General features: G+C 42.1%; 1 protein-coding gene across 1 annotated transcript in view; it reads left to right on the top strand.

Annotated features, from left to right (window-relative positions):
* Positions 1–26,939, top strand: part of elmo3 (engulfment and cell motility 3) — a 95,131-nt gene that overhangs the window by 33,277 nt on the left and 34,915 nt on the right. Inside the window, exons 3-14 of the mRNA XM_060928441.1 lie at positions 2,954–2,994; positions 3,094–3,166; positions 4,841–4,891; positions 5,005–5,174; positions 6,085–6,184; positions 6,285–6,436; positions 13,339–13,417; positions 18,687–18,737; positions 19,343–19,465; positions 24,411–24,533; positions 24,695–24,799; positions 25,536–25,644. Coding sequence (XP_060784424.1) covers positions 2,954–2,994; positions 3,094–3,166; positions 4,841–4,891; positions 5,005–5,174; positions 6,085–6,184; positions 6,285–6,436; positions 13,339–13,417; positions 18,687–18,737; positions 19,343–19,465; positions 24,411–24,533; positions 24,695–24,799; positions 25,536–25,644 — 1,177 coding nt within the window. The remainder of the gene's footprint in view (positions 1–2,953; positions 2,995–3,093; positions 3,167–4,840; positions 4,892–5,004; positions 5,175–6,084; positions 6,185–6,284; positions 6,437–13,338; positions 13,418–18,686; positions 18,738–19,342; positions 19,466–24,410; positions 24,534–24,694; positions 24,800–25,535; positions 25,645–26,939) is intronic.

Below are 26,939 nucleotides of genomic sequence, written 5' to 3'. Positions count from 1 at the left end.
TCTAAGGTCAAGGTCACCATGAGGTCAAATGTCTGTCCGAAAACCTTGTGAACACAATATCTCCAAGGCTACTACAAGTAATTTCGCCAGGTCAAGATTACTGTGAGGTCAAATGTCCATCCCCAAATCACAACTTAATAAGGCGTGTAGTCGACCGGGCGGAGGCGTCCCCATCGACGCCGTTGGTGTCGAGTTCTATCTAGTTGCCTTGCCATACATGTCAACCTTTGGTCAATCAAACCTGTATAACCAACCTCCAAAATCCGTATTTCCCTTATAAAATCCGTATAAGATGCAAATTAAAATAATTTACCTAAAATTTGAATGATAATTAACAATGATGTATCCCAGTTCCTTTTTATTCAATCTTAATAACAATAAACCTTCAGAATGAATACAAAGTATTTTTCCAGTCTCACCTGTGAAAGGTAATCCCATGTGATCTCGTTTGGACGGTAAACCTGTTGGTACAGTTAAACGCAGCACATGAATGAGGCATCTTTATTCTCGGCTACTGTCTAGACGCTATACCAGAGACGGCTGAAGAATCTCCACTTTGCCACGTCCAATATGGCGGCGAGGATGACGTATGATTCTACGCAGAAGGCAGCGTCTATGTTTATGTGTCTATGACTTCCCGGTTGGCGGGATTCTCGCAATGCGGTGTGCGCGTGATCAAAAGTGGGATGAAGTCTCGCTAGCACAAGATAACGCGCGATTTCATAAGACGCTTTACTGGCTGTCTGTGGTGTACAGTACGTTTATCATCGTGGGAATTGATTATAGCTCTAAATAAATATTGAAGTTTTTTTTAAAGAATCCGTATAACTTTATTTATACGCCCGTATACTACGTTTATTGAATCAAATCCGTATAAAATACGGACATTCCGTATAGGTTGACATGTATGCCTTGCTGTTGTTTGGCTCACATATGGGGGGGGGGGGGGGGAACACCTGCTGTCTTTTCTAACCATGTATTGTTTTTGTGGTAAAATTCAGTTTCTTTCTCTCTCTCGCTACCTGCTAGGATTTTCTTGTTAGCGATGCTAGCAATGACAAGATTATGCTATGTAGCTCATTTGCAGCACGTGGCTAGGTTTTTTGTTTATATTGTGTTCCAGCGTGTAATGTTAGTGTCTTCCTGACACAGGTGGAAAGGCGTGTGTGTGTGTGTGTTTAGCTTGTATAATTTTTGAAAGAATTTTCTGAAGGTTTAAAGAGGGTTAAAATTAATTCGGGTGCCAGTCTGTAAGTCTCAGCGTCTGAGCGGTCAACCTGCTCAAAATACAGCGGCTAATTTCACCCTACAGTGTGTTGACTGTTCGGTAAAACCAAAAACTACCCACAAGGCTGTGGGAACCTTTTATCCTGGTCTGTTATTTACATCTCGTAAAAGTAACAGCTCTAAAACTGCACATTATCATTTGGGGAAACGTTGCCAAAGGTAGACATGCTATAACCCGACATGATGTGAGAAACTCGTGCAGGCTTTTGTACCCTTTAGAGTGGAATAATTTAAGATTAAGCAGGAAAAGAAAGTTAGAAGGGTAGAACCATATAATCACGGGCGCAGATAGAGGGGGGGGACTCGTCCCACCCAGATTTAAATTCACCTCGTTCGGTCCCCCCCACTTATAGGGAGGAAAAAATGTCTATGCTGTCTTTCTTTGCATAAGGCAAACCTCACGGAAAAATCAAAAGACTAATTACCATTCGGTTTATTGAGGTGCACAGCAGTGTATACATAGTTGCAACAACTCACATAAAACAAAGACTGATATTCGGTTGGTTGAGCTGCGCAGAATGCACAGGTTGCGAGCTCGAGCTTGGTTGCTATGGTAACCCACAACAAGTTTGACAGGCATATCGGGGTTGGGGTTGGTTTGCTGGCAGCTTTGTCCCCCCCAGTTTTTTGTCCCTCCCAGTTCCAAAAACGTATCTGCGCCCCTGCGCATGACATCAATGCGAGGGACGCTTCGGGCTGTGAAGGTTCTGAATCTTCTCAATGGAAGGACGCAGAGGTTAGGGAGCTGATTTCCATTTGGGGGGATGCAGCTATTCAAGCTAGATTGGATGGGTCATACCGCAACCGGGCGGTTTTACTTCCGTAAACACTGGCCATGCTCACTGCGTGTGACGTCGTCGTATCCTGCAATGCGCATGCGGAACACTTTTAGGTCGCTTTTCGTTCATACTGAGGATCACATACAAGTCGCATATATTTGTTAATGTGAACGACCTCACAAAAAAATCGGATTTCACAAAAAAATCGGAATTGAGCATTAAGCCTTGCAGTGTGAACGTAGCGTTAGGAGTCAACCCTCGTTACCAGGCTACACGTTTTCATTTCAGTTCGGAAACAAAAACACACGCGAGACCTCACACTTTAACCAGATAATTAAACAAACAAACAAAAAAAGAAATCATTAAACATGAAGAGTGCGCTTTTTTTTTTGTTTACGTATTACATAGATGTGCTTATTACGTGTCAATTTGCGCATGCGGGACACTTTTGGGTCGTTTTCCGTTCATAGTGGAGATCGCATACAAGTCTCATATAATTGGTAATGTGAACGGTCTAACAAAAAAATCGGATTTCACAACAAATTGGATATGGGTCGTTTCAGGTTGCAGTCTGAACGTAGTGATAGACACAGACAACCATTCACACTCACATTCACACCTACGCTCAATTTAGAGTCACCAGTTAACCTAACCTGCATGTCTTTGGACTGTGGGGGAAACCGGAGCACCCGGAGGAAACCCACGCGGACATGGGGAGAACATGCAAACTCCGCACAGAAAGGCCCTCGCCGGCCACGGGGCTCGAACCCAGGACCTTCTTGCTGTGAGGCGACGGCGCTAACCACTACACCACCGTGCCGCCCCAGAGGTTATAATATATAAATAAAACATCTTTTAATTTGATGATTTCTTTGTTTATATTGTAGAAAAAGCCCCTTACTGCAGTGATAAAGGAAGTGTGTGACAGGTAAGAGTGTGTATGTGCATATTGTGTGAGTCTACAGTGTTCAGTGTAAAGTTGGTCAATGTAATTAAATCAGGCGTGTTTTTATTTTTTTATATATAGATGGAATCTCCCTGGCCCAGAGAACTACGCCCTTCAGTATGCGGACGGAGCTCATACCTACATCACAGAGTCGGTAAGTCCGTCCTTCCTCTTTCAGTGCTACGTGTGTTCCTGACTTCCCGAACTGATGGCCAGTATGTATTAGCGGAGTGTTATGTTTTATCAGTACACCTACACTACATTTTCATATCACATCACCACAGAAGGGGAAAATACTTCAGAAAAAAAAAGAATAAATCAACGACGCAAACATTTAGTGTTTTGCTTTGCTGATTGATGTTTAGCTTGTTGCTGCTTTCTCTGATGACCCAGGATTTGCGCAACAATCCGCTGTCTAACACATCTTCATGCTGAAATGATTCGTCATTTAAACCACTCTCGCACACATTTAGGTCGAATCCCAGATCACAGTGTACACTCACAGACAGTAACTTCAGATCAGTGTGGAATGGAAATTAACTATTCGTAAACCCGAATATTACTTTTAGGACACGTGTTACTTTTAAATATATGAATATTGTCATAATTGAAAAGTGAAATTATTATAGCAGGTATATATTTTGCTGCATATTTATGATATTTAGTGCACCTACATCTGTGTGCATGTGTTTTCAGAACAATTTAATTTCAATTTCCCAAGGCCAATTATTAATTAATTAATTAATTAATTAATTAATTAATTAATTAATTAATTTTTCTTTTCTGCAGTTGGGTTGGGGTGTTTTTTTTTTTTTGGAAAGGGTTTATAACGTGTATTCGTTAGCCTTCCATAAGTCTGTAATAAAGAGGAGAGGCTCGTGTCAGATGTCCAATGCAGGTACACAGCTCTGACACTCCTCACTTTTTGTTCTTCTTCCTTTTCCTCCATTTCTTTTTCTTTCTTTCTTTCTTTCTTTCTTTCTTTCTTTCTTTCTTTCTTTCTTTCTTTGAGGGAGAAAGAAAGAGATGATTGGATAGAAGAAGAGAGAAATAAATGGAGGGAGGCAAAGAAAGAAAGATGACTGGATAGAAGAAGAAAATAAATGAATGTATTCTTTCTTTATATCCAGTCATCTTTTTTCTTTTTCTTTTCCTCCATTTATTCTTTCCCTCTTCTATCCAGTCATCTATCTTTCTTTCTTTCTTTCTTTCTTTCTTTCTTTCATAGAGGGAGAAAGAAAGAGATGATTGGATAGAAGAGAGAAATAATAAATGGAGGGAGGCAAAGAAAGAAAGATGACTGGATAGAAGAAGAAAATAAATGAATGTATTTCTTTATATCCAGTCATCTTTTTTCTTTTTCTTTTCCTCCATTTATTCTTTCCCTCTTCTATCCAGTCATCTTTCTTTCCCTCTTCTATCCAGTCATCTTTTCTTTCTTTCTTTCTTTCTTTCTTTCTTTCTTTCTTTCTTTCTTTCTTTCTTTCTTTCTTTCTTTCTTTCTTTCTTTCTTTCTTTCTTTCTTTCTTTCTTTCTTTCTTTCTTTCTTTCTTTCTTTCTTTCTTTCTTTCTTTCTTTCTTTCTTTCTTTCTCCATGAACTTCAGAACACTTTTTTTTTTAATTTGAGAAATTCTTACATTTAATCCAATCCTAAAACATTCCCATTAAACTCTCTCTCTCTCTCTCTCTCTCTCTCTCTCTCTCTCTCTCTCTCATGGTAACTGTATCACAGTGTGTCTTGTGGTCCAGTAGCTCAGTTGCGGAGTCTCCTCAGAGCTGTGGTTTGTGCCTGCTGTCTGATTCGGTGCTTTGTGGTTTGTGTTGTAGAATCGCTTGGACATTAAGAACGGCAGCATTCTTCGGCTGACCAAGGCTCCGGTCAGTGACTTCCTCCGTATAACTGGTGTTGTCTTTGTGGTCTCGAGTCTTTGGACTTCTATAACTGTGTGTGTGTGTGTGTGTGTGTGTGTGTGTGTGTGTGTGTGTTGCAGGGCCGCTGCGCAGACGATCTTTTTAAAGGCATCCAGAGCGTCGACTCAGATGTTCGCTGCGAGTCCCTGAAGCAGCTGGCCGTCATCTCCACAGACGTCACCTTTGCTCAGGAGTTCATCAGCCGAGACGGACACTCGCTGCTCGTCCACATTGTGGAGGACGCCAACGAGTGTGTATTCTTTCCATGAAACTCTTCCAAACGCACTCCATACTCTCAGAACTCCCCTCTGTCTGACTGAGTGAACTCTGACCTCTCGACTGTATCGTCCTGTTTAGAACCCTGGGTCTCCTGTAACTTTAGTCTTTGTCTTTTATTTACTTTTCGCATGTCTGATAACTTGCTGCTGCAACAAAACGATTTCTCAGCTTGGGATCAATAAAGCAAATCTCTCTCTCTCTCTCTCTCTCTCTCTCTCTCTCTCTCTCTAATTTGGCAAAATTAATGAAAAACAGAGCTGAATAGAGCAAATTAAAATAAAGAACTGGGAAGGAAATTTCTGTTTCTGTTTTTCAAGAAATATATGTCCAAAAGTAGTTAAAGGTACAGCTCACTATAAATTATATCCATGTATAATTAATTAAATTACTTGATGTAACATCCTCAAATCAAGCCATCATTTAGTTATACCAGGCATGAACTACTGTTCCTTCACCAGCCTCTCCTCTTCTCTCTCTTGTTAAGACAAAAAAAAAGCAGGTTCTCATGTTACAGTGAAATCATCATAAAGCATCGAGTCCTTCCCGTGTGAAAAAACATAAAGTTAGCGCTTTTCAGAGCTCTGACACTGGAGACTCCTTCCATGAATGCAAAATAAAAACTTCCTTACACAAAGCTTCATCAATTCAGTGTTTCTTCTGTAAAATAATAAATCCATTTATTATATGTAAGTCTCGATGGACGAGTCCCTGTGTAAGTTGTTGCTGATAAATATCATCTCTTTATGGAACTGTTGCGCAAGTAATTGACCACTTAATACAGAAAAACATTTTATCGTCTTTTCAAGGTAATCTTGTGTACCTGTTAAAGCTGCAGGGAGGATCAGTATAATCAGTGATGTTCTTTTAACGTGTGTGTGCAGGGCACCTCTGATTATGACACACACACTCACAGCCTTCATGGAGCTGATGGACCATGGGATCGTCTCCTGGGAGAACCTCTCCACTGTCTTCATCAAAAAGGTGTGCATCACATCACATCACATCACATCGCATCACACTTCCGGTCTGAACGGGTCACTAAACTTTGTGTAAACTTGTGTGCGTGTCCGTGTGTGCACAGATCGCCGGGTTCGTGAACGCCAAGGCAATGGACACCTCCATCCAGCAGGTGTCCCTGGACATCCTGGAGAGCATGGTTCTGAGCAGCAGCAGCCTGTTCCATCAGATCCGATTGGAGATCACACTGGAGAGGCTCATCTCCCATCTGCAGGTGTATGTACCTTCCCAACACACACAGAGAACAACACTGAGCCGAGAAGTGCAAACTGCTCCAAAAGACAGAGCTGCAGTACTGCAGATGATTCATTGTCCTTCAAAATTTACATCCAGCTTCAGGATGAGCCTGATCATGTATTAAATGATGACATGTGAGTTAACATTACATTATTACAGGTCACTTTAAATCAGGGCTTTGAACCGGTTCAAGGAACGAAAACGAAAACCGGGAACTTTTTCTATTTCACATGGAACAGAAACGAAACGAGAAACTTCATTATTTTTTATGTTCCGGAACAGAAACGCTTATTAAAAATAATGGTAACTGGTTAATACCGGTTTTTATTTCGTTCCTCAAAGTTTCCGTAGCCTACAAATAAAAAAGTCATTCTTCTCCTGCGCAAGTTTCTATGACCCGCTGGGGTTCACTTCCTGTGTGACGTTCGCTGACTGAATGGAGAGAGCGGGAGGGTGGACTACTATCACGTCTCCACGTGATAAGTAAGTGCATTACTGAGTGTCTCTGAGCAAAGAAGAGCCTGAACGTTGCAACCTCCCTATTGGCTGTTTATTGGCTGTTTGTAAAAATGTATCAGTTGTTGCCCTTCCCACAGGAATCATCGCGGGCTCGAGAGACGAGACCTGACGAGTTAGTTCGTTGGTAGCAGAACAAAATGTCTGGACACAAATCGGGTTTTCAGAAAAGGAAAGAAAATAAACGGAGGGTTGAAAATACAAAAAAGGAGGCAGAAAATGCAAAACGAGTTTTAAGGTAGGACAAATGGTTAGTTTTCTGAGGCGGCCCGCCGTGGCTGCCTGCAGGCTTATTTATTATAGCCCATTTAGTTAAAATAGTTGATATAAAATGTTTATAGTTATAGTTATGTGATGGTTGTCCTGATTTAGACTGGTGTGTTTTTTTTTTTTTGGGGGGGGTTGCGCGATGTTGCACCCGGGTCCAAATTAGGGCAGAACCGGCCCTGGCTACATTTCAGGTGTAGTTTGTTTTATGTATGTATGTATTTGCATAGATGTGTACTTGGTCTTCCAATATGGCGCCTAACAAAATCTCGCGGCGCGGTGACGTCATGCGGTAGCCCTCTATAGGGCCTGACTAGCCTTTGGTAACACACTAAACGAATTCTCTTTCATTTTTGGCACTTTTTCTGTTTGTGTAGATGGGAAGACATACTGAGAATCCAAATCGCCAACATTTGAAATAATAATTGTTTTGAATTATTTCTTGTCTTATTTAATGAAGGTTGTAATAGAATTAGCCTACATTTGGCTTAAGCTGGATGAGACAGAGACATAATTTTATAGCCATTTGTTAAACAGCTGACAGGGAACGTAATTAACCGTTCCGGGAACGAAATTTTTTTGTTCTAACCGGTTCGGGAACGTCTATTTAATGGTGGAACCCAAAACCGGAAACGTTAAAATTCCGTTTCTGTTTGGAACGAACCAATAGGAAAAAAATTCTGGTTCAAAGCCCTGCTTTAAATGACCTGTAAAAATGACGTTATCGGTCAGCGCTGATGCATAATGCAATTTTGCAAGAAGAAAACTTGTATAATTCATGACCGTGTACAAAGACGTACAATATTATAATGTAGATTAGAAACGGACAGTGAGCATAGTGTTGTCATTGCTTTATTTTTTTTTGAAGAAGAAGAACAATAACTTTATTCCTCACATGCTTGTGAAATTCCTCTCTGCATTTAACCCATCTGAAGCAGTGAGCACACACACACACACACACACACACACACACACACACACACAGCAGTGGGCAGGCAGCCATGCTAACAGCGCCCGGGGAGCAGTTGGGAGTTTGGTGCCTCGCTCGAGGGCACCTCAGCCCAAGACCGTCCCATATTAACCTAACCGAAGCTGTATGGTGCACTGTGCAAAAGTCTAACAAACTTTGTTATAGATTTCTATTTTATGATTTCTACATTATCGAATCAAAACATTTAGAATTCCAAACTTTTTTTTTCTTTCCAGAATAAAATTGTTACAGAAAAAAGTTTGTATCTGAGCAGCATATTCCATAAGAGAGCACTTTCTTCAGATTAAAAAAAGAAAACATAATGAAGGCTACTGGTGCAAAATGAAGACGTGAGCGTGACAAACACTACGTTCAGACTAGGGTTGGGCGGTATTACGGTAAGAAGGTATCCCGAGGTATCCAAAAGCACCAACGGTATCGGTCTCATTACCGTCATTTAAAAAAAAAAATAATAATATCTAAATAAATATGGAGTACATGAGGTCATAATATAAAATAATAAATTGAAGATCATCCCGAATAACTGTGTGATCGTATTTTCACTAATTCTATCAATTTCCTAAAGAAGTTCTCATCGCGTGCAGGGTTGTTTATGTCGTTACCATGGCAACCCTGCGTGACATTTGGAGTCTGACAGAAAGCTTCGCAAGAGACTGAGATCGGGGGTGTCATGGCTCAGATGGCTAAGGCACCGTACCATAAATCCGGGGACCCGGGTTCGATTCCGACCCGAGGTTATTTCCCGATCCCGTCTCTCTCTCCCCCGCTCATTTCCTGTCTCTACTGTCCTATCTAAAAAAAAAAAGAGACTGAGACCGCGGTTGAAAGATGGCAAGTCAAGATAACGAGTTAGTGGCAAAAAAAAAAATACAACATCGGCAGTGTGGCAGTATTTTGGTTTCAAACCAAATGAAAAATCTAATATGTCCCCTAAGGCACACCATAGCCTGGGGTACTCCACTTCCACGAGATCTCTCCAATGAGTTGTGTTTTGAGTAGGTTACATGAGTAACAACAAGGTAAAATAATATAACGTATGACATTTGGGATGTGGGTAATAAACATTTGAAATGTCATCTACTGAAGAAACGGAAGAAAACATCGTAGCGTAAACTGTTAGGTTTCTGGTGGGAATTAGCAATGCGCTTGCTATCTTTGTTGGGTGTGTTAAACCGTATGGATTTAAGTGGAATAATTGTAAGGAGTTATGTGATCAAGACAACGTTTTAAGCAAGGTAAGGCCATTTGATTATTAATTTCCCCGCCATGGCATGACGTGGGCCCGTATGATTTTGCCTTGTGCAGCTATCACGCATTTGAATTAGGTTCGCCTCATTTGCGCTGAAGAATATGGTTTATCGCGCAGTCTAAACGGACTTGGGTGTTGGTTGATTCTTTTTCTTTTTTTTATTTCCCATGCTTGAAAGGGTATGATCCTGCTCATCGTGTACTTTTTTTGATGGAGCAGGTGAAATAGTGCTGCAAATGGCGTTTCAACGCAGACATGTGTAAACGACAGTTGAATGCTATTTTCAAGATGAAGGAAGAGTTGCGTGATGCTTTGAAATATCTCTTAATCCATTCATCAATGCACACAATTCGCTATGCTGCTTTTAAATAGTACATTTGAGGCATAGGCGCACGTTACACAGTAGGCCGAAACAAAATATTTTTTTCTTGGTAATACCGTATACCCCGGGAAAACACAGAGACAGTTTAAAGGTATCAAAATTTGGATACCGCCCAACCCTAGTTCAGACTGCAACCTGAAACGACCCATATCCGATTTGTTGTGAAATCCGATTTTTTTGTTAGGCCGTTCACATTACCAATTATATGAGACTTGTATGCGATCTCCAATATGAACGGAAAATGACCCAGAAGTGTCCCGCATGCGCAAATTGACACGTAATAAGCACATCTACGTAATACGTAAACAAAAAAAAAAGCGCACTCTTCAAGTTTGCAAGTAAAGCATGGAGATGAGGCGAGACCTGGCGATGTGGTTTTTGTGGCGGCGGCGGAACTCACACAATAATCTGATAATTCTGTAATACTGTAATACTGTAATTCTTTATTCTCTCACTCTATTTTTAATTTCAGTCTTCACAGATCCTTCTCTGCAGCAAAATTATCATTCCATGATCCCTCCACAGGTCTTTCATCCCCCTCGCCCTGACAGTACGCGCTACTACAGCTTGAAGTATACCAACTAATTCATAAATGTACTAGTTATCACACCCACACATTATCCTTCCACACAACATACTAATAAAGGTATCACCACAATAAAGAATAGAACACAACTGTTCTTCAAGAAACAAAACATTCATTTTCATGTTACATTTTGTCAAGATTAAGTTTCCAGCTTGAACGTTAGATTGTTACCCAGAATGTACTTCATTCAGTGTTTGCATCTGCAACCTGTAGTTTTAAATTGAAAGCAAGGTTTCAGTTCTACACTCTGTTCCATCTTACGATGATGCAAAGAATTGATGTATCTGTGACGAATCTCAGTCATCCAGGTCCATAGTAATCTGTGGTTGGTTGAAGAGAGCAACTGGACTTGCTTGAAGATTCTTGAAGATGTTTCGCCTCTCATCCGAAAGGCTTCCTCAGTTCTGTCTGACTAATAGGGAGCATCAGGTATTTATCCTCTCATGGATCATCATAGAATCCGAATCCGAATGCTGATGGCTGCATTGTAGGTGGCTGATAAAAGATGTCTTAGACCCCCACCTCTGTTCAGTGATGGCTGTTCCAGGTTGACAAAAATGAACGATCCTCTCTGGCTAAAACGTCTGCCAGTTTTCTGGAAGTCCTCTCATACTCCCGCACCAGTCGAAGGGATCTCATCCCAAAGTGCGTAGAACATATCTGTGAAGAAACTCAGTCATCCAGGTACATAGTAATCTGTGGTTGGTTGAAGAGGACAACTGGACAAGAGGATTGTTCATTTTTGTCAACCTGGAACGACCATCACTGAACAGAGGTGGGTGTCTATGACATCTTTTATCGGCCACCTACAATGCAGCCATCAGCATTCGGATTCGGACTCTATGATGATCCATGAGAGGATAAATACTGGATACTCCTTTTAGTCAGACAGAACTGAGGAAGCCTGTAGGATGAGAGGCGAAACGTTTTCAAGAATCTTCAAGCAAGTCCAGTTGCTCTCTTCAACCAACCACAGATCAAAGAATTGATGCCATTAAGGAATAAAACCCAACTGGCAAATGGAAAGACGTTTGGGTTCATGGTGTTTGCCTGGCTTCTAAAGTGCAAGGTCATGAACTGAACTGAGAACGACTGCAGGGGCTTCACTGCTCTAAACTAACAACAGAGAACTGGCTACAAACTAATCATGGCAGAACTGAGAGCTGCAGAACTGAACCTTTGTCCCCCTCGTGGACGCGCGATCTGTCGCTGTTGTTGTTGGAGTCACGCTGGCTGCCGGTTTTGCAGAGATACGACAAAATCGTCCTTGTTTTCTTGGCGTTTTGTCGGACTCTTGCCCCGAAGAAACAATCCTCTTCTTGGAAGCCATGTTTGTTGTGCCGCATTGAATTCTGGGAGATGCATGGCGGAAACTGCCGAACACTGCCGAGGTAGTTGTCAGGTCCTCCCGGCGGGAATTAAAAGTGACGAAATCTTACATCGGAAAATGGCAACTGCCCTTATTTGGTTGTCGTCGCCTTTCGTCGGTATTACGTAAATTTTGCTCAACTTTGACCTGGAAAACGCCGTCAGGCTCGCGTGGCGCAGGTTTCAGTTTATTTACAGCGCCGCTAGTTTGCTAAATTGAGAACCATTGAATCCCGAGCCTGATTTTTTTTTTCTTTTTTTCATTCTGCAAAATTGCAGGTTGTTTAATTTTTCTTCTGCAATCTTGAAAATCATTCTGCAAAATGCAGACTGCAGACGGGTATTTCAAACAGTGTGTGTGTGTGTGTGTGTGTGTGTATAAAGGGTCGTCTTGCACCAAATATTGAATTAATTTATTATGGCTTACTGATTATAGTGGTGTTTTTTTTTTTTTTTAAGCCATTTTTGGTTGACAGCATTTCTTTACATGTGACTAAGACTTTTGCACAGAACTGTATATTGAGCTGAAATAAATAAATATATATATTGTGCTGTCAAGCGATTAAAATATTTAATCGCGATTAATGTCGCGACTGTCATAGTTAATTCGCAATTAATCGCAATTTAATCGCACATTTTTGTCACATGAAAAACCATTGTAATTCTCTTATCAGCATAAAAAAAGTGAATGGGCTTGCTTTGTACCAATGTTTTTTTTTATTGCAGAGCATAACACTACGGAGCCGTAGAGGGGACATGGTGAATAAAAAAATAAAGCGTGGGAACGACTTATAAGGCGTGTGCACGAGATATTAATGCGCACGCACGAGTTATAACTCGTGCGCACGCTTTGCGTTAAGGCGTGCGCTCGGGTAATTAAAAGTGAGGGGACGAGTTACTACGGCTCCGTATAACACGTCTTGTCACAGCCACTGCAAAGTCAGGCTGGAGCCGCCGATGGGAAAACAAAACTGAAGCCGAGCACCGTGGCTCTTCGTCCCGAGGCACGGCAGCGCGAGCTGCCTGCGCTGGTTCTTTGGGGGGAGGGCAGAGGACTCTGGCTGTGCGGGGCGTGACATTGCAGTCTAGCAAAGTCTCTGTTCTGTTCCAAGTTCCTGGCAGTTTCAAAAGCTTATGAAAACCTACATCATGTCACAGAGCGTTAATCTCGTGATAAAAAAATTATCGCTGTTAAAATTGAGTCAAGTTAACGCGTTAATAACGCGACATTTTTGACAGCACTAATATATATTTTTTTAATGCTATATTGGTGAAAAGGAATTCTGATTATCCATCCTGAAAGTGTCCGAAGAATGTTTGGAAGTGTAATTTCATAAAAGCTGTAGGATCCCTGTGAGCAGTAAACAGGAATCAAACCCATGTGATTTGCTAACTTAAGTTCAGCCTTGAATAAGTGCTTGAACCCCAAACAGGAAATCTGAGACTAAAGCAGTGCAGGACTGTATATGTACTCTGCAGAGCTTTGGATTTTCTTGTATTATAGTCTCTTTCTCTCTCTCAGGTCCAACCAGCAGCTTCAGACCAAAGCCATGGCTCTCCTGATGGCCCTGCTGCAGACAGCTGGAGAGGCAGACAGACAGGTGAGTGCAGTCGTTCACTTGACTGTTACTTCCTTCACAGAAAGCAACACTTCCTACATCTCTTCCTGTAGTAAGATGACTATGACGCTGCCACCACGGTTTCTGTGCATCACTTTTTAACCAAGGATTGAATTGACTCCTCAAATCTAATTCTCACTGTATTAGTCTTTTATTATTCAGCATAACGTTGATATGAATAATATCAGAAAAGGGGAAAACAATTCACGAAAAGAATCTGAGGTTTGCTGCCTCCTGCAGGCAGTGCGGTGTCGGTGAAAGAAATAGCAGCAGTTCAGGTAATATTAAAGTGCATATCACGGGTAAATTCAGGAGCGAGATCAGTGTAATTCTCCTGTTTTATATTAAACTTTGGTCAAATATCTGTCACATTTTGTGCAATTTTTTTACCTTGCGCAATACCAGAAAAATTCAGTTGAAATCAAGCCGTTTGAGGCGAATTGGTCCGCCTCTGAAAAAACTTGGCAGTTGGATTTCCCGGCAAACGTTGATTTTCGTGACGTCGCGTGCGGGACGCCTCCTTCTGAATCCTGCGTCAGCGCTGGTTTGTTTATGAGAAAACGACCTGGTGGTTTTCTGCAAATTTCTTCAACGTTATCGCGTAATTATTAAAATGGTTAACAGATGTATCGTAGGAGGGTGTAGCAACACCAATCATGATGGGATTAGTACTCATCGTTTCCCAAAAGACCGGACAATGAGAGAGAAATGGGAGCGCTTTGTGCGAGGCACCCGGAAGCAGAGCTGAGAAAAAGACCAAGAAAATGGGTAATTCACGAGTTGACTGTTGCCAGGGTAAGAAATAAGAGAGACTATACTCTAAATTAGGAGTTCCTGTGTTTGTGTGGTACACGGATAATGTAATTTATTGACGTACACAAAAGTAAACAACACGAAAGCGCTGGGCGATGATACACTTGCTTGGCATGTATCAAGGCATATACGGCGTGTCGGGGCTTGAGATCTTGGGACCTGTCAAACACATTAAATGTATACACAACCCTGCTTAGCCGATTCCACATGTGTAGCTTATGAAATCTTTCTCCTACAGTAGCCAGTACTCTTCTAAATGAAAAAATATATAAATACATAATAGTAATTAGAAAAAATATGATTTATGTAGGGCGGCACGGTGGTGTAGTGGTTAGCGCTGTCGCCTCACAGCAAGAAGGTCCTGGGTTCGAGCCCCGGGGCCGGCGAGGGCCTTTCTGTGTGGAGTTTGCATGTTCTCCCCATGTCCGTGTGGGTTTCCTCCGGGTGCTCCGGTTTCCCCCACAGTCCAAAGACATGCAGGTTAGGTTAACTGGTGACTCTAAATTGAGCGTAGGTGTGAATGTGAGTGTGAATGGTTGTCTGTGTCTATGTGTCAGCCCTGTGATGACCTGGCGACTTGTCCAGGGTGTACCCCGCCTTTCGCCCGTAGTCAGCTGGGATAGGCTCCAGCTTGCCTGTGACCCTGTAGAAGGATAAAGCGGCTAGAGATAATGAGATGAGATGAGATGATTTATGTAACAATAGATAGATGAGCATTGATGCATGAATCCATGGGTTTAGAAGCTCAGGCGACAATTCCATATTTCAATGCAAAATCGCTCGCTGCTAAACTTGGTGTACACAGACTGGGCACTGAACCCATGCAAGCTCTCTCAGCCTGCTGGCGGATCCACATGTGACCTCACGAATCTGGATCAATCCGGCTCCAGACTCCATTGGGATTTTTCCAGACGTGTTTTGTTATTTTATTTTTTTCTGCTGTAGACAGATGGCCTTGTGCAAAATTACCCTTCTGGATGAGTGTGTAAAGGGACATACTTTCATATAAAAAAAAACAAAAACGCAAAATTGGTCCAGGATATGCACTTTAAGGGTGAAATGATGGAAGAATAAAAATTGTACAACTATATTTAAGTAATTCCACGAAATCGAGTCGTACGTGAGCTGAGAGCCGACGTGGCGCGTAGCACGGAGTCGTCTGTAATCCAGGTATGACGAGATTGAGCGAGTGGAATAACTGTTTTTTATTCTATCCACATTCACTGGATTTTGAGAAACAGAGCATTTTTATTTTTTGCAAATTCGATAAATAAAACTTTATACAAAACGTCTGACAATCATTTCAGCTTAGAATGTAAAAAAACGGCGAAATGAGAGGAGCAAATTTTTTTTGGGGGGGGGCGGGGTTTGTTTTCGAGTAGTTTTTAATTTCATTCTCCGTTGGCTCAGCAACGCACTTCGCTGTTTTTTTTTTTTTTCCTTCTCTACTCACGGTATACGAGCTGATAGCCTACTAGTAGAGTAGCCAATCGGAGCGCATGATTGCTCATATCCAGCGAATGTGGATAGCATAAAATGAGTAGTGCAATGATGAGCCAAACCATAGAGGGCGGAGCAAACGTACATTTTCTCCAAGACACGTGAAGCCAGCCTCTGCATCTTCTCAAACTGATGCTCCTGCTGCATCACGTGGCAGTGTAATACATTGTGAGGAAAGTACTATCTACCCTCTTCCACATACATGAGCTCACAGGTGCATGCCCCGCCCATCCAGACAGCACAGCCAGTTTTACTCCCTCGGTTCCAGGCTAGTGATGGAGTTGGCATCTTCTGATGATGCAAAAACTGTCCAATCAGGTTAGTTTCTCTACTTCAGGTTTTGGTGATGAGGTCTGCCTCCATGAGCCTGAGCAGAGCTGTTCGGCCCTGTTACGTTGCATTTCCGAATGGATATGTCACTTTCCAAATGGGGCGGGGTTAGTTACGGGGAAAGGAAAACTTACTGTACTGTGTGTGTGGGGGGGGAAATAAATAAATAAAATGTCCTTACTTTGATTCTTATCAGTATGGCGTAGCAATTTCAGATATTTTCATTGCGGTTTGTCTGTATGTGGTAGCCTGGCAAGCCAGACTAAATGTGAATATTTAGTCTGGCCTCGATCCGTAGACATTTCCGACGGGGGTGGGTAGGGACAACCCGCTGTCTTTCAAACTGTCTCTGTGCATATGGACCCTTTTCACGTGACGTCACGACAAACGCGGCCGCCATTTTGGACGTGTACTACCAGTAGTTTACCACAGCCAGCATTGAGGAACAACAGCAAAGAAAGTGTTTATTTTCAGCAAGACTTCCATCATGCCACTATATTGTTGTGCACCTGGATGTAGTAACCATCAACAAACAAGGCAAGGGTTGTTATTTTATCGGATCCCGGTAGATGCTGACCGACGGAAAAGATGGATAGCGGCATACCAACGCTTGTGTAGTGACCACTTTGTTGGAGGTAAGACGAATAAAATTAGCCAGAAAAGGCATTACATTGCTGTTAACATTCTGTGGCGGCGAGTGTGTAACCAAATAGGCTAAAATAACCCATTGTAACCTCTGTTCTTCTGTAGTAGCTATTAGCTAGCGTTGTGTTCCTTTGCTGTTGGTAGACTGTAGGACAGATCAGAGGCAGTGTCCTACAAACAGCGCTTAATTTGAGGGGGAGCAAGCCGGAGCGCGCTCCGGAACCTCGGGCGTTGGCTCCGGCAGCTATTTACACTGGATCCAGTGATCCGACACCTCTTTTGACTATGTAACAAAAAAAAAAATAATAATAATTAAATAAAAAATGCAAGTTTATTTAGTGTTAATGTCTGATTTTGATATCTGTCTTGTTGGTGATTTCTCTCATGAAACGACATCCACAAAATATCTGCAGATGAACTTAATTTGCAGTGTTATTACAAAACATGCCCAGAAGCACAGCGCCGCGCCCCCCTCCCCCCTCTTTTTTTCCGCACCGGAGCCGCTCATCCTCTGCGCTCCGGGACCTCCCACTTTACAAATTAAGCACTGCCTACGAATAAGTGTTCAAAATAAGAGGAACAGGTATTTGTTTCTTAAATCCAGGCCGTTCCCTGTAATCTGTAACAACGGTTGGAGAAAGTAATGGCAAATAGTGAGCGCACAAACCATAGAAGGTAAACTGTACACAGCGCCAGGGCAGTGTGATGGTATGTCTACTTTTAGATTGTGTTAGCTTATCAATGAACACACTCGTCACTCGACGAGTTTCACGTCTTTACGACGGATACTTAAATGTGTGTTCGGTATTATTGTTGCAGTCTAAGCAGTCATTGTAGCAGCTAGATGAGCGAGAACCGAAAGGGTCTGTGCCATAAACCGTTATTTCTGTACGGCGTTGCTAATGTGTCGTTACTGTTGTTATTTCTCCCTCTGCTCGCCCTGTAAATGCCCTACGTCGCTGGATAGCGAAGGTGTTTTCTGCATCTCGCTCCTTTTTCTTGTATGTTCTCCGTTTGTCGCCTTCCTCGCATTCAAACCAATTCGAGCCGAAGTCCGCTACATGTCCAAAATGGTGGTCGAGTTTACAAAGGTCACGTGACTGAAAAGGGTCTATAGGCCAACACTGTGACCAATCAGCGCAACAGTGACTGTGACGTAGTCAGAGCGACAGAAAGCAGTGGGGGAGACCTTGAAATAAATAATTTTTCAAAATGCGTATTAATTAATAAACAGATTCTAGATATTAAGAAGTTTGGAGATAATGACCACAAGTTTGGAGTCTGTACCACATACTTAACATACACTTTTTTTTTTTTCAAGTGTTTTTCAAGGGTTTGCTTAAACTGTTTTTGGGAGTTTTTATTTAGTTGTGTTTGGTGAAATAATTTCCCTTAAATTTAAAATAACGGGAAAATAAGAAACAATCAAAAAGTAATGTTTCAAAGCTGTTTATTAATTCTTCGTACTGCACAAACTAGCCCCATCCTTTTGGCTACGAGCGGAGCCAGCTGGTAGATCAGACTTTTGCCATAGCCGGTCGGCAAAACAGCGAAAACGTCCTTCTTGAAAAGGAATGAGCGGAGAGCCTCTTCCTGCTCATGTTTCAACAAAAACTCCAAGTCTAATTCTTCTAAAACTGATTCCAAAGCGGAGTCAAACGCGCGCTGTTCACTAGCCGTAGCCATCTTTCCTGCTGCGCTTTCTCCAGCGTCGCGCAGCTTTGTCGTCACTCCTGCAAAAGCCCGCCCAAAGAATCCAAACAAAAACCTTGTGTTGTGATTGGCGGGCACGATTTGATGCCCGGGGTGTTTTTGTTTATATGGTGCGAGGCTAGACCCACTCGCTAGGCAAAAATATTTTTGTCCGCTAGGCGGGTGGGTCTAGTTTACTAGGCTATGTATGTGGTACAGTCAAGTATATTGTAGAGTTTAAATTTCATATGTTAATTATTATTTATTTCAGGATCTGTTTGCTTTCCTGGAGAAGAAGAATCTTCGCCAGTATATTTACAAGGTGAGAATGGCTAGAAAACCATCTACATTAATTAATTAATGCTATTGAATTCTAGATGCTCATTGGTCAGAAGGTGATTATTTTTCTATAACAGCAGCTCTGATAGTAGTACAGGTTTATATTAGCATACGCCTTTTGAGATGTTATCGTTTCTATAGCAACACCTCATTCACAGGGACTTGTATAGGCAAATAAGCTGATTAAAAAAAAAAAAGGATATGTTTACTGAGCATTTTTGGAAGGAGTGTCCAGTGTCCATGCTGGAGTAAAATAGAGCGGCTGGTTAGGGAACGGCTTTATATAAAAGCTTAAAATGTTCCTTAATATGCTGAGAGGTCAATCCGATTAAAAGATCTATAAATTTGTAATTCATTTAAAGGAATACGAACTTGGGACGTGGAAAGAGAGAGACGGGGTGTTTTCTGTTGATTTAAAATGAAAATGTGCAACAGAACTGTTTTATTCCTGAATAATTGTGATAAATTGTCGTGAAGTCAATATTAAATAAAATAATAATCCTGATTCTCAATTTGGTCGTTATTGTGCAGCACCTGCTCAGACTCATTATTGTTTATCATTTCAGTATAATTTCTTTTTTCTTTCAGAACATAATCCACAGCTCGGGTCTGATTGGAGATGAAATGGCTCACTACCTGTACGTGCTGCAGTCGGTGTGTCTGAACCACCTGGAGACGCGGATGAGGACTGCTCTGGACTCCTTTAATCAGGTGAGCTTCCTGTCTGTCCAGAACCGGACCCGAGTCCACACATCTCATATCCACGGGATCGATCATGTGGTGGTGCTGATGGAGAGAACTACTCTCTCTATCGGTCTGTCTATTGCTCTGTCTTTCTCTCATCTATCTATCTATCTATCTATCTATCTATCTATCTATCTATCTATCTATCTATCTATCTATCTATCTATCTATCTATCGGTCTCTCAATCACTCTGTCTGTCTGTCTAACTCAGACCTGGGCATTTTACGGCCCGCGGGCCGCATCCGGCCCTTTGGTTCATTCTGACCGGCCTGCATAAGGTTAATTAGAAATTACAAAATAAACGTATTTTCTAATTTTACCTCGTGCATGGACTGAATGTGCATTGCTTTTATTTTGAAGTTGTGTTCAACAAAAACGCAACGCGCGCGACATGAGCATGACATGAAATCCCACGAAACCTAATCCCGCGATAACTACTTCCGGAATTTGTCCAGACCAACCACAAACTTGTACGTCATCCTTCAAACGGTCCAGCCAATCACATCGTGTGACGTCACCAGCAGGCGCCGGAGCCCGAGCCGATCTGTAGATCTGATACCTACACCGAATCGAAGTTGTTGCGAGCAGGTCACAAGAAGACTTTAGCCCCCAAAATGTCCGCAAAAAGAAGAAAGGTAGATGCCGAATGCAGGGCTTTCAACAAAACACGGACTGCTAAGTATTTATTTACTGAAGTCAGAGATGAAGCCGTGTGTTTAGTTTGCGGAGAGCAGATCGCCGTGTTCAAAGACTACAATTTGAGTCGGGATTACCAAATGAAAAACACCAAATGAGGTGATTAGACTACAAATGTGGGCGTCATTATTATAATATGATGTATCTTGCTTGATATTTGGAGTAGAAAGAGAATATTGTGATGTCTTTATTGTGTTTCGGGGTGAATGTGACCTGAAAAAAAAAGGTACAAACGTTCACATTTTGTTAACCATTGTTTTGGGAAATTTGATTGAATAAATTACATTTTTTATAAGGCAACCTCGTTTTTTCCCCCATACTCTTCTTACCAGTCTTAGCAGCTTGTAAAAACAGTGTTATTTACTGCTTTATATAAAGAAATACAATTAATATTATGCAGAATTTAGTTCAGCCTTTTGGTCCGGCCCTCCACAAAATTTTCTGTTTCTCATGTGGCCCCATGGAAAAAATAATTGCCCACCCCTGCGCTAACTGTTTATCTGTCTACCTCTCCATCTATCTAACTGTCTCTCGGTCTCTCTCTATCCGTCTATCTCTAACTATGCCATCAACAGGCAAAGTCAAGGTTCCGTTTTACTGATGTCTATTACGCACAAACACAAGCACACCAACACCGTCGTGTAGACACCGTAAACACCGTAGAACTAAAGAAACACATAAAGAAAACAATAGGCTAAATCATATACTCTCTCACACACAAATCTTAAAGGAACAGTCCACCGTACTTCCATAATGAAATATGCTCTTATCTGAATTGAGACGAGCTGCTCCGTACCTCTCCGAGCTTTGCGCGACCTCCCAGTCAGTCAGACGCGCTGTCACTCCTGTTAGCAATGTAGCTAGGCTCAGTATGGCCAATGGTATTTTTTGGGGCTGTAGTTAGATGCGACCAAACTCTTCCGCGTTTTTCCTGTTTACATAGGTTTATATGAGCAGTGATATGAAACAAGTTCAGTTACACAAATTGAAACGTAGCGATTTTCTATGCTATGGAAAGTGCGCACTATAATGACAGGCGTACTAACACCTTCTGCGCGCTTCAGCAGCGCATTGATACGGAGCTCAGATATCAATGCGCTGCCGAAGCGCGCAGAAGGTGTTAGTACGCCTGTCATTATAGTGCGCACTTTCCATAGCATAGAAAATCGCCACGTTTCAATTTGTGTAACTGAACTTGTTTCATATCACTGGTCATATAAACCTCTTAGGGCTGTAACGATACACCCAACTCACGATTCGATTCGTATCGCGATTTTTGACCCACGATTCGATACGCCCACGATTTTTTTAAAAATGTTCTTTTAAAGTAGTAAATTTGACTTATTAACATTTACTTACTTACATTAACTATTTAATAACAAATAATTCAGACCACTGCAGAGAATGAGTAATATGTATGCAAAAATGAACAAATGTATATCCAAAGACTGTTTTATTTCTCAAAATAATACTGTTGAGCCGGAAGCTCTGTTTTTTTCGGTTCTGAAAAAGTCATTTTTCCAAATCGTGTAAATCCGTTAAGATTTTTTTTTGGGGGGGTGGCTCTCTCACTGTCTCACTCTCATAGGGCCAATGATTTACTGTGATTGCGGAAAACAGATGGAAATTACGGAATTTTTATGGTGAAACATTGCTCGCGTGTCAAAATGTAACTGCCGCAGAAGGCTTCCGCCCAAGCAGACATGCCTTCAGTGTTGCCAGATATTGCTAACGTTTTCCACCCCAAAATATGTTCAAAACCAGCCAAAAAGCACCTAAACCTGCCCAATCTGGCAACACTGCATGCCTTTCCGGTCAAGTGATTGTGATTGGCTTGTGGCACACCTAGCCAGCCAATGAGCTGCTTGTTTACAGATTCGCTCCCCGCGTCGCAACCAGAATGGCGACCGCTTAAAAGAAATGAATGCTCTGCCAGTGGCGAGTGTGGACGTTGCGTGACTCGCAGAAGATTGTCGCAGGTCGGCGAAAAAACGACTTACTAATAGATATAAAAAAATAAAAGTAAGTTTAAAATGTAATTTAAATAAAAAGTAAAGTATTCATAAATTGAAGTTTGGAAGCGCCTCTGTTTTTGGGCTGAGGAGAAGTTTGAAAGGGTGTACCGCGATTCTGCCTTCTTGTATTGCGATACGGATCGTGGCTCTGTGTATCGCGATTTCGATTTCGATACGCATATCGTTGCAGCCCTAAAACCTATGTAAACAGGAAAAACGCGGAAGAGTTTGGTCGCATCTAACTACAGCCCCAAAAAATACCATTGGCCATGCTGAGCCTAGCTACATTGCTAACAGGAGTGACAGCGCGTCTGACTGCGTCTGACTGACTGGGAGGTCGCGCAAAGCTCGGAGAGGTACGGAGCAGCTCGTCTCAATTCAGAGAAGAGTATATTTCATTATGGAAGTACGGTGGACTGGTCCTTTAAGATATAAACAAAATCATAATTCCACAAAGACATAACACATACCATTTTTCCCGCTTGTTGACGCAGGAAGGGTTCGCTGACTTGGCTGAGGTCGCCCGTCTTAATGTTATAATGTTACAGTTGTCTTAACTTAAAACCTTCCAACTTTAGTCTGGATACTTAGAAAGGTGACAATCGTAACGCTTCGTAAGCTCGTGTGGGCTAACTCACTTATAGAATACAAACTTTTCTTACAAAACCGGAAGTGACATATAGACCCCTTCGCATGTTTGTAAACAAACCGACCGTTGCCAGGATGCGCGCGCAGCCTGGACTCAGAAACAATGGCACTGCCCATAGACCGGCATTATGAGCTGCCAGATTATGCCAAACAATTGTCGTTACAAGATCGAGAATGCTACATAAATAAGTTAACTCTAACAAGTGGACATCGCCTATCGGATCCGCATTTAATTAAAGAGTGGACGGACGATGTTAGTAAGTTCCCTGGTATACAATGGCCAGATATATACTCGTACCTTATTGACAAGACTTCAGTGTACACCCACGAAACACTTCGTGCCTACAAGTCTTTAGACGCATATGATTATGTTATGTGTGGGCATGTACAACTTGATTAACAATGGGACATTCATATTCATTTTGTTTTAATCAAATGATGCCAGTGATGTGATGGCAATGTGGCTTTAGCTACAACAGCAAATACCAACACTAAACAGCAATTTGCAGGAGGTAATGGCATGAAAGGAATGATAGTGTAAAGAGTGCAGCTAAGAGAAATCAGAGCTGCGTAAAAAGCGAGAGGCAGAGAGCAGAAATGAAACTGAACGGGGCGGGAGCTAGGTTAGAGCAGTCAGCGCAAGTTGGCATTTAGAGCGAGGGCACACAATTTTACCTTTCCATCCTCGCTTTAAAATTGTGATTTTCGGCATACACAAATAACGACGGCACAAAATCTGGACTGCTGGAGTCAAGCGAGACCTCTCCGACAAACAAAACTGCATGCAAAGCTAAGTTAACATGCTAACAATATTCATTACATTGTGTAACTATGACCAGCTAATCAGACAAACGTTACCAAAGTATTTTGCTACATCAATAAACGAAGACTAGAAATAATAAAAAAAAGAGAGATTTAATAAATAGCCTGATCTTACCTGTGATGAAGTGGGCGCTGCATTTTTGATACTGCTTTCATCCCAGTCTACACGTTTGATGGCTTGTAGTCATAGACGTCGGCGATTTTTTTGGAATGGGTGAGATCCTGCTGGAATTCTGAACATTTTAACCCCATCACTGCTACGATTCTGACACCCGACAACACAACAACTAGGCATTTCTGAGTCTTTTTTGGGTCCAGGCTGCGTGCGCAATATCCGCTTACGTACGGTATGAATGACGTTTACTGCGAAGGGGTCTATATAACAGGACGTAACACAAAAAACAGGATCATGTCAAAATAATTGCACCATCAATGAATGTCGTGACAGGAAATGTATACATAAATATTAAATACAGTACAAAAATATAAACTCTTTATGCAGTTAAATGTTAAATATGACTAAGTGTACAAAATAAATGTTTTACTTTATTCACCTGCTTTGACCATAACCCTTTGTGAATACAAACACACTAACAGTTTCTCTATCTTTCTTTATCCATCTGTCTATCTATCTGTATCTATCGCTCGGTCTATCTAACTGTATCTCTCTCTCTCTGTATCTATCCTGTTTATATAAATAAATTAATAAATTTGTGTCCCCCCCTCTCAGGAACAGCGGGATGCTCTACACAGTTTGCGGCAGACCGTATTCGAGACGGAGAGCGATGGCAGTCTCAGTAACGAGCGTCGCCGCTCTCTGTGTGCTAAAGAGTTCAAGAAGCTGGGTTTCTCAGTGAGTGTGTGTGTGTGTGTTAGTTACTGACAGTCCACATGTGAGGGCTAAATATATAGAAGAAGGACCTGGTCATAGAAACATTTCTTTCTGTTTGCGTATAGATGATCCAGGAATTGTGTGTGTGTGTGTGTGTGTGTGTGTGTGTGTGTCCCCTCCAGAACAACAGTAATCCAGGTCAGGACCTGAGCCGTACTCCTCCCGGGCTTCTCGCTTTGGACACAATGACCTACTTTGCCTCGCGTTACCCAGACGCCTACAGCAGGGTGAGATGTTCACAGCATTACACGACATTTCAACCACAGGGATGTCTGTCAGTGACTTGCAGCGTGTTTCCACATCTAAACTTGAATTATCAACTTCTAATGGGGGAAGCCATGGCCTAAAGGTTAGAGAAGCAGCTTTGGGACCAAAAGGTTGCTGGTTTGATTCCCTGGACCAGCAGGAATGGCTCCCCAGGCTGCCCGCTGCTGTGGGTACGTCAGGGTCTTGCTGTACGTCGCTGTGGATCCGAGCGTCTGCTCAGTGCCTGTAATGGAATCGTAGTTCCAGGACCTGCACCGTTTTACTTTCTGTTCCAGAGCAGGCGTGTTTCTTTATTCCCAAAACAAACGTCACATAATAATAACCTTCTTACTCCCAGCATTTGTGGAAAATAAACTTTTGTTTTATGATTATCGTCCGTAAGTTTGATGGAGTCCAGATGTTGTGTGTGGAAATGTGGAATGCACTTCACTCTAATGTTGTGTGTTTATACAGTGGACTAATGAGTAAATGTTGTGTGATGATGTAAATTAGTGTATGAAATTGTTTACACACTAATGCGAATCTTGCATCGTTAATATAAACCAACACCTTTTGATCAATGTGGTATAATAAACAATAGCTGCTGTAATTATCTAAATGTTACGTACGATTTCACTACCAGGCGCATGAAAGAGAATTTGTTCACCAAAGTTATTTACTGTGTTTACACACTGAAAGTTTCTGTCTCTGCTCTAGTTTGTTTTGGAGAACAGTAGCCGTGAGGATAAACACGAGTGCCCGTTTGCCCGCAGCAGCATCCAGCTAACGCTCATGCTGTGTGAGATCCTGCGTATCGGAGAACCACGTGAGTTCAGACCCAAAGCCGAGCAACAGATTTCAACAGATTCGGATCATGTCAAAGTCAGCTTTTCATGCACGTTGCACAAGAAAGTGCAGTAGTGAACCCTTCAGTGCAACCACACACACACACACACACACACACACACACACACACACACACACACACTTGGGTAAGTTAGGATGAGTAACCATGAACTGGAAATCTGAGGTAGTTCAGGAATGGTTGAATTGTAGTTCTGAATCTGTGTCGCTTAAAACAGGGGTTCCCAAACTTTTCCATGCCGAGGCCCCCCAAACAGCATTAGCTTCTGGCCGGGGACCCCCTTTGCAAACCCACAGACAATGCTACACAATATGTAAAGAAACCTCAACTTTTAGAATGTTTTCTCTTACTTTCATTCAATATTCAATAATTGTTACATTTGTTTAGCATAAGAATATTATTAACTAACATGTTTTCAACACAAATATTTTCGCACTGAACAATAAACTGTATAACCTCCTGCAGTACCTGATTCAACTCGTTATCCATCCTTTTTGCGACCAGTGCCTCGCGATGGAGCGTGCAGTGTGTGGCCGCTACACGCGGGGCCTTCTGCTTAATGAGCGCGGTCACTCCACTGATCTTCCCGGTCATTGCCGCGGCTCCGTCCGAACACACCCCCACACAACGGGTCCGGTCCAATCCGTTAGACTCGATGTAATCGTCCAAAACTTGAAAAATGTCTTTCCCAGTAGTTCTTCTTTCAAGTGCTTTACAAAATAGTATTTCCTCCACAAATCTTTCCTGTGAAATAAATCTGATGTACACAAGCAGTTGGGCCTCATTGGATAAATCTGTGCTCTCATCCAGCTGAAGTGCGAAGTATTCGCTGGCTCTCACCTGCTCCAACAGCTGAGCAGATACGTCTTGAGCCATGTCACCAATCCGTCGGCTCACGGTGTTATCAGAGAGCGGGACAGCATCGATTTATTTTTTTTTGGCAGCATCCTCACCAAGCAATTCTCGGACAATGTCTTTGGTGGCTGGTAAAATCAAATCTTCTCCAATTGAGTGAGGTTTTTTAGCACGAGCAATGTGGTACGAGGCTAAAAATGATGCCTTCAGGGCCGCTCGGGGACAGTAGCTTGCTGGGTGAATGCAGCAGATTGCCTGACCAAATGCTCTTCTTTGCGTCTGAAGAAATCTACTGTTTTTTCGGCGTCTGTCGGATGTTTTTGTACCAAGTGACGCTGAAGTTTCGAAGGTTTTAAGCACTCGTTTGACAGGGTCTCCAGATAGAGGACGCATTTCGGGCA

Source organism: Neoarius graeffei, chromosome 8 (assembly GCF_027579695.1).
Source record: "Neoarius graeffei isolate fNeoGra1 chromosome 8, fNeoGra1.pri, whole genome shotgun sequence".
NCBI classification, from domain to species: Eukaryota; Metazoa; Chordata; class Actinopteri; order Siluriformes; family Ariidae; genus Neoarius; species Neoarius graeffei.
Note: the sequence above shows the minus strand (reverse complement) of the source record. Positions and strands in the feature narration are given on the sequence as shown.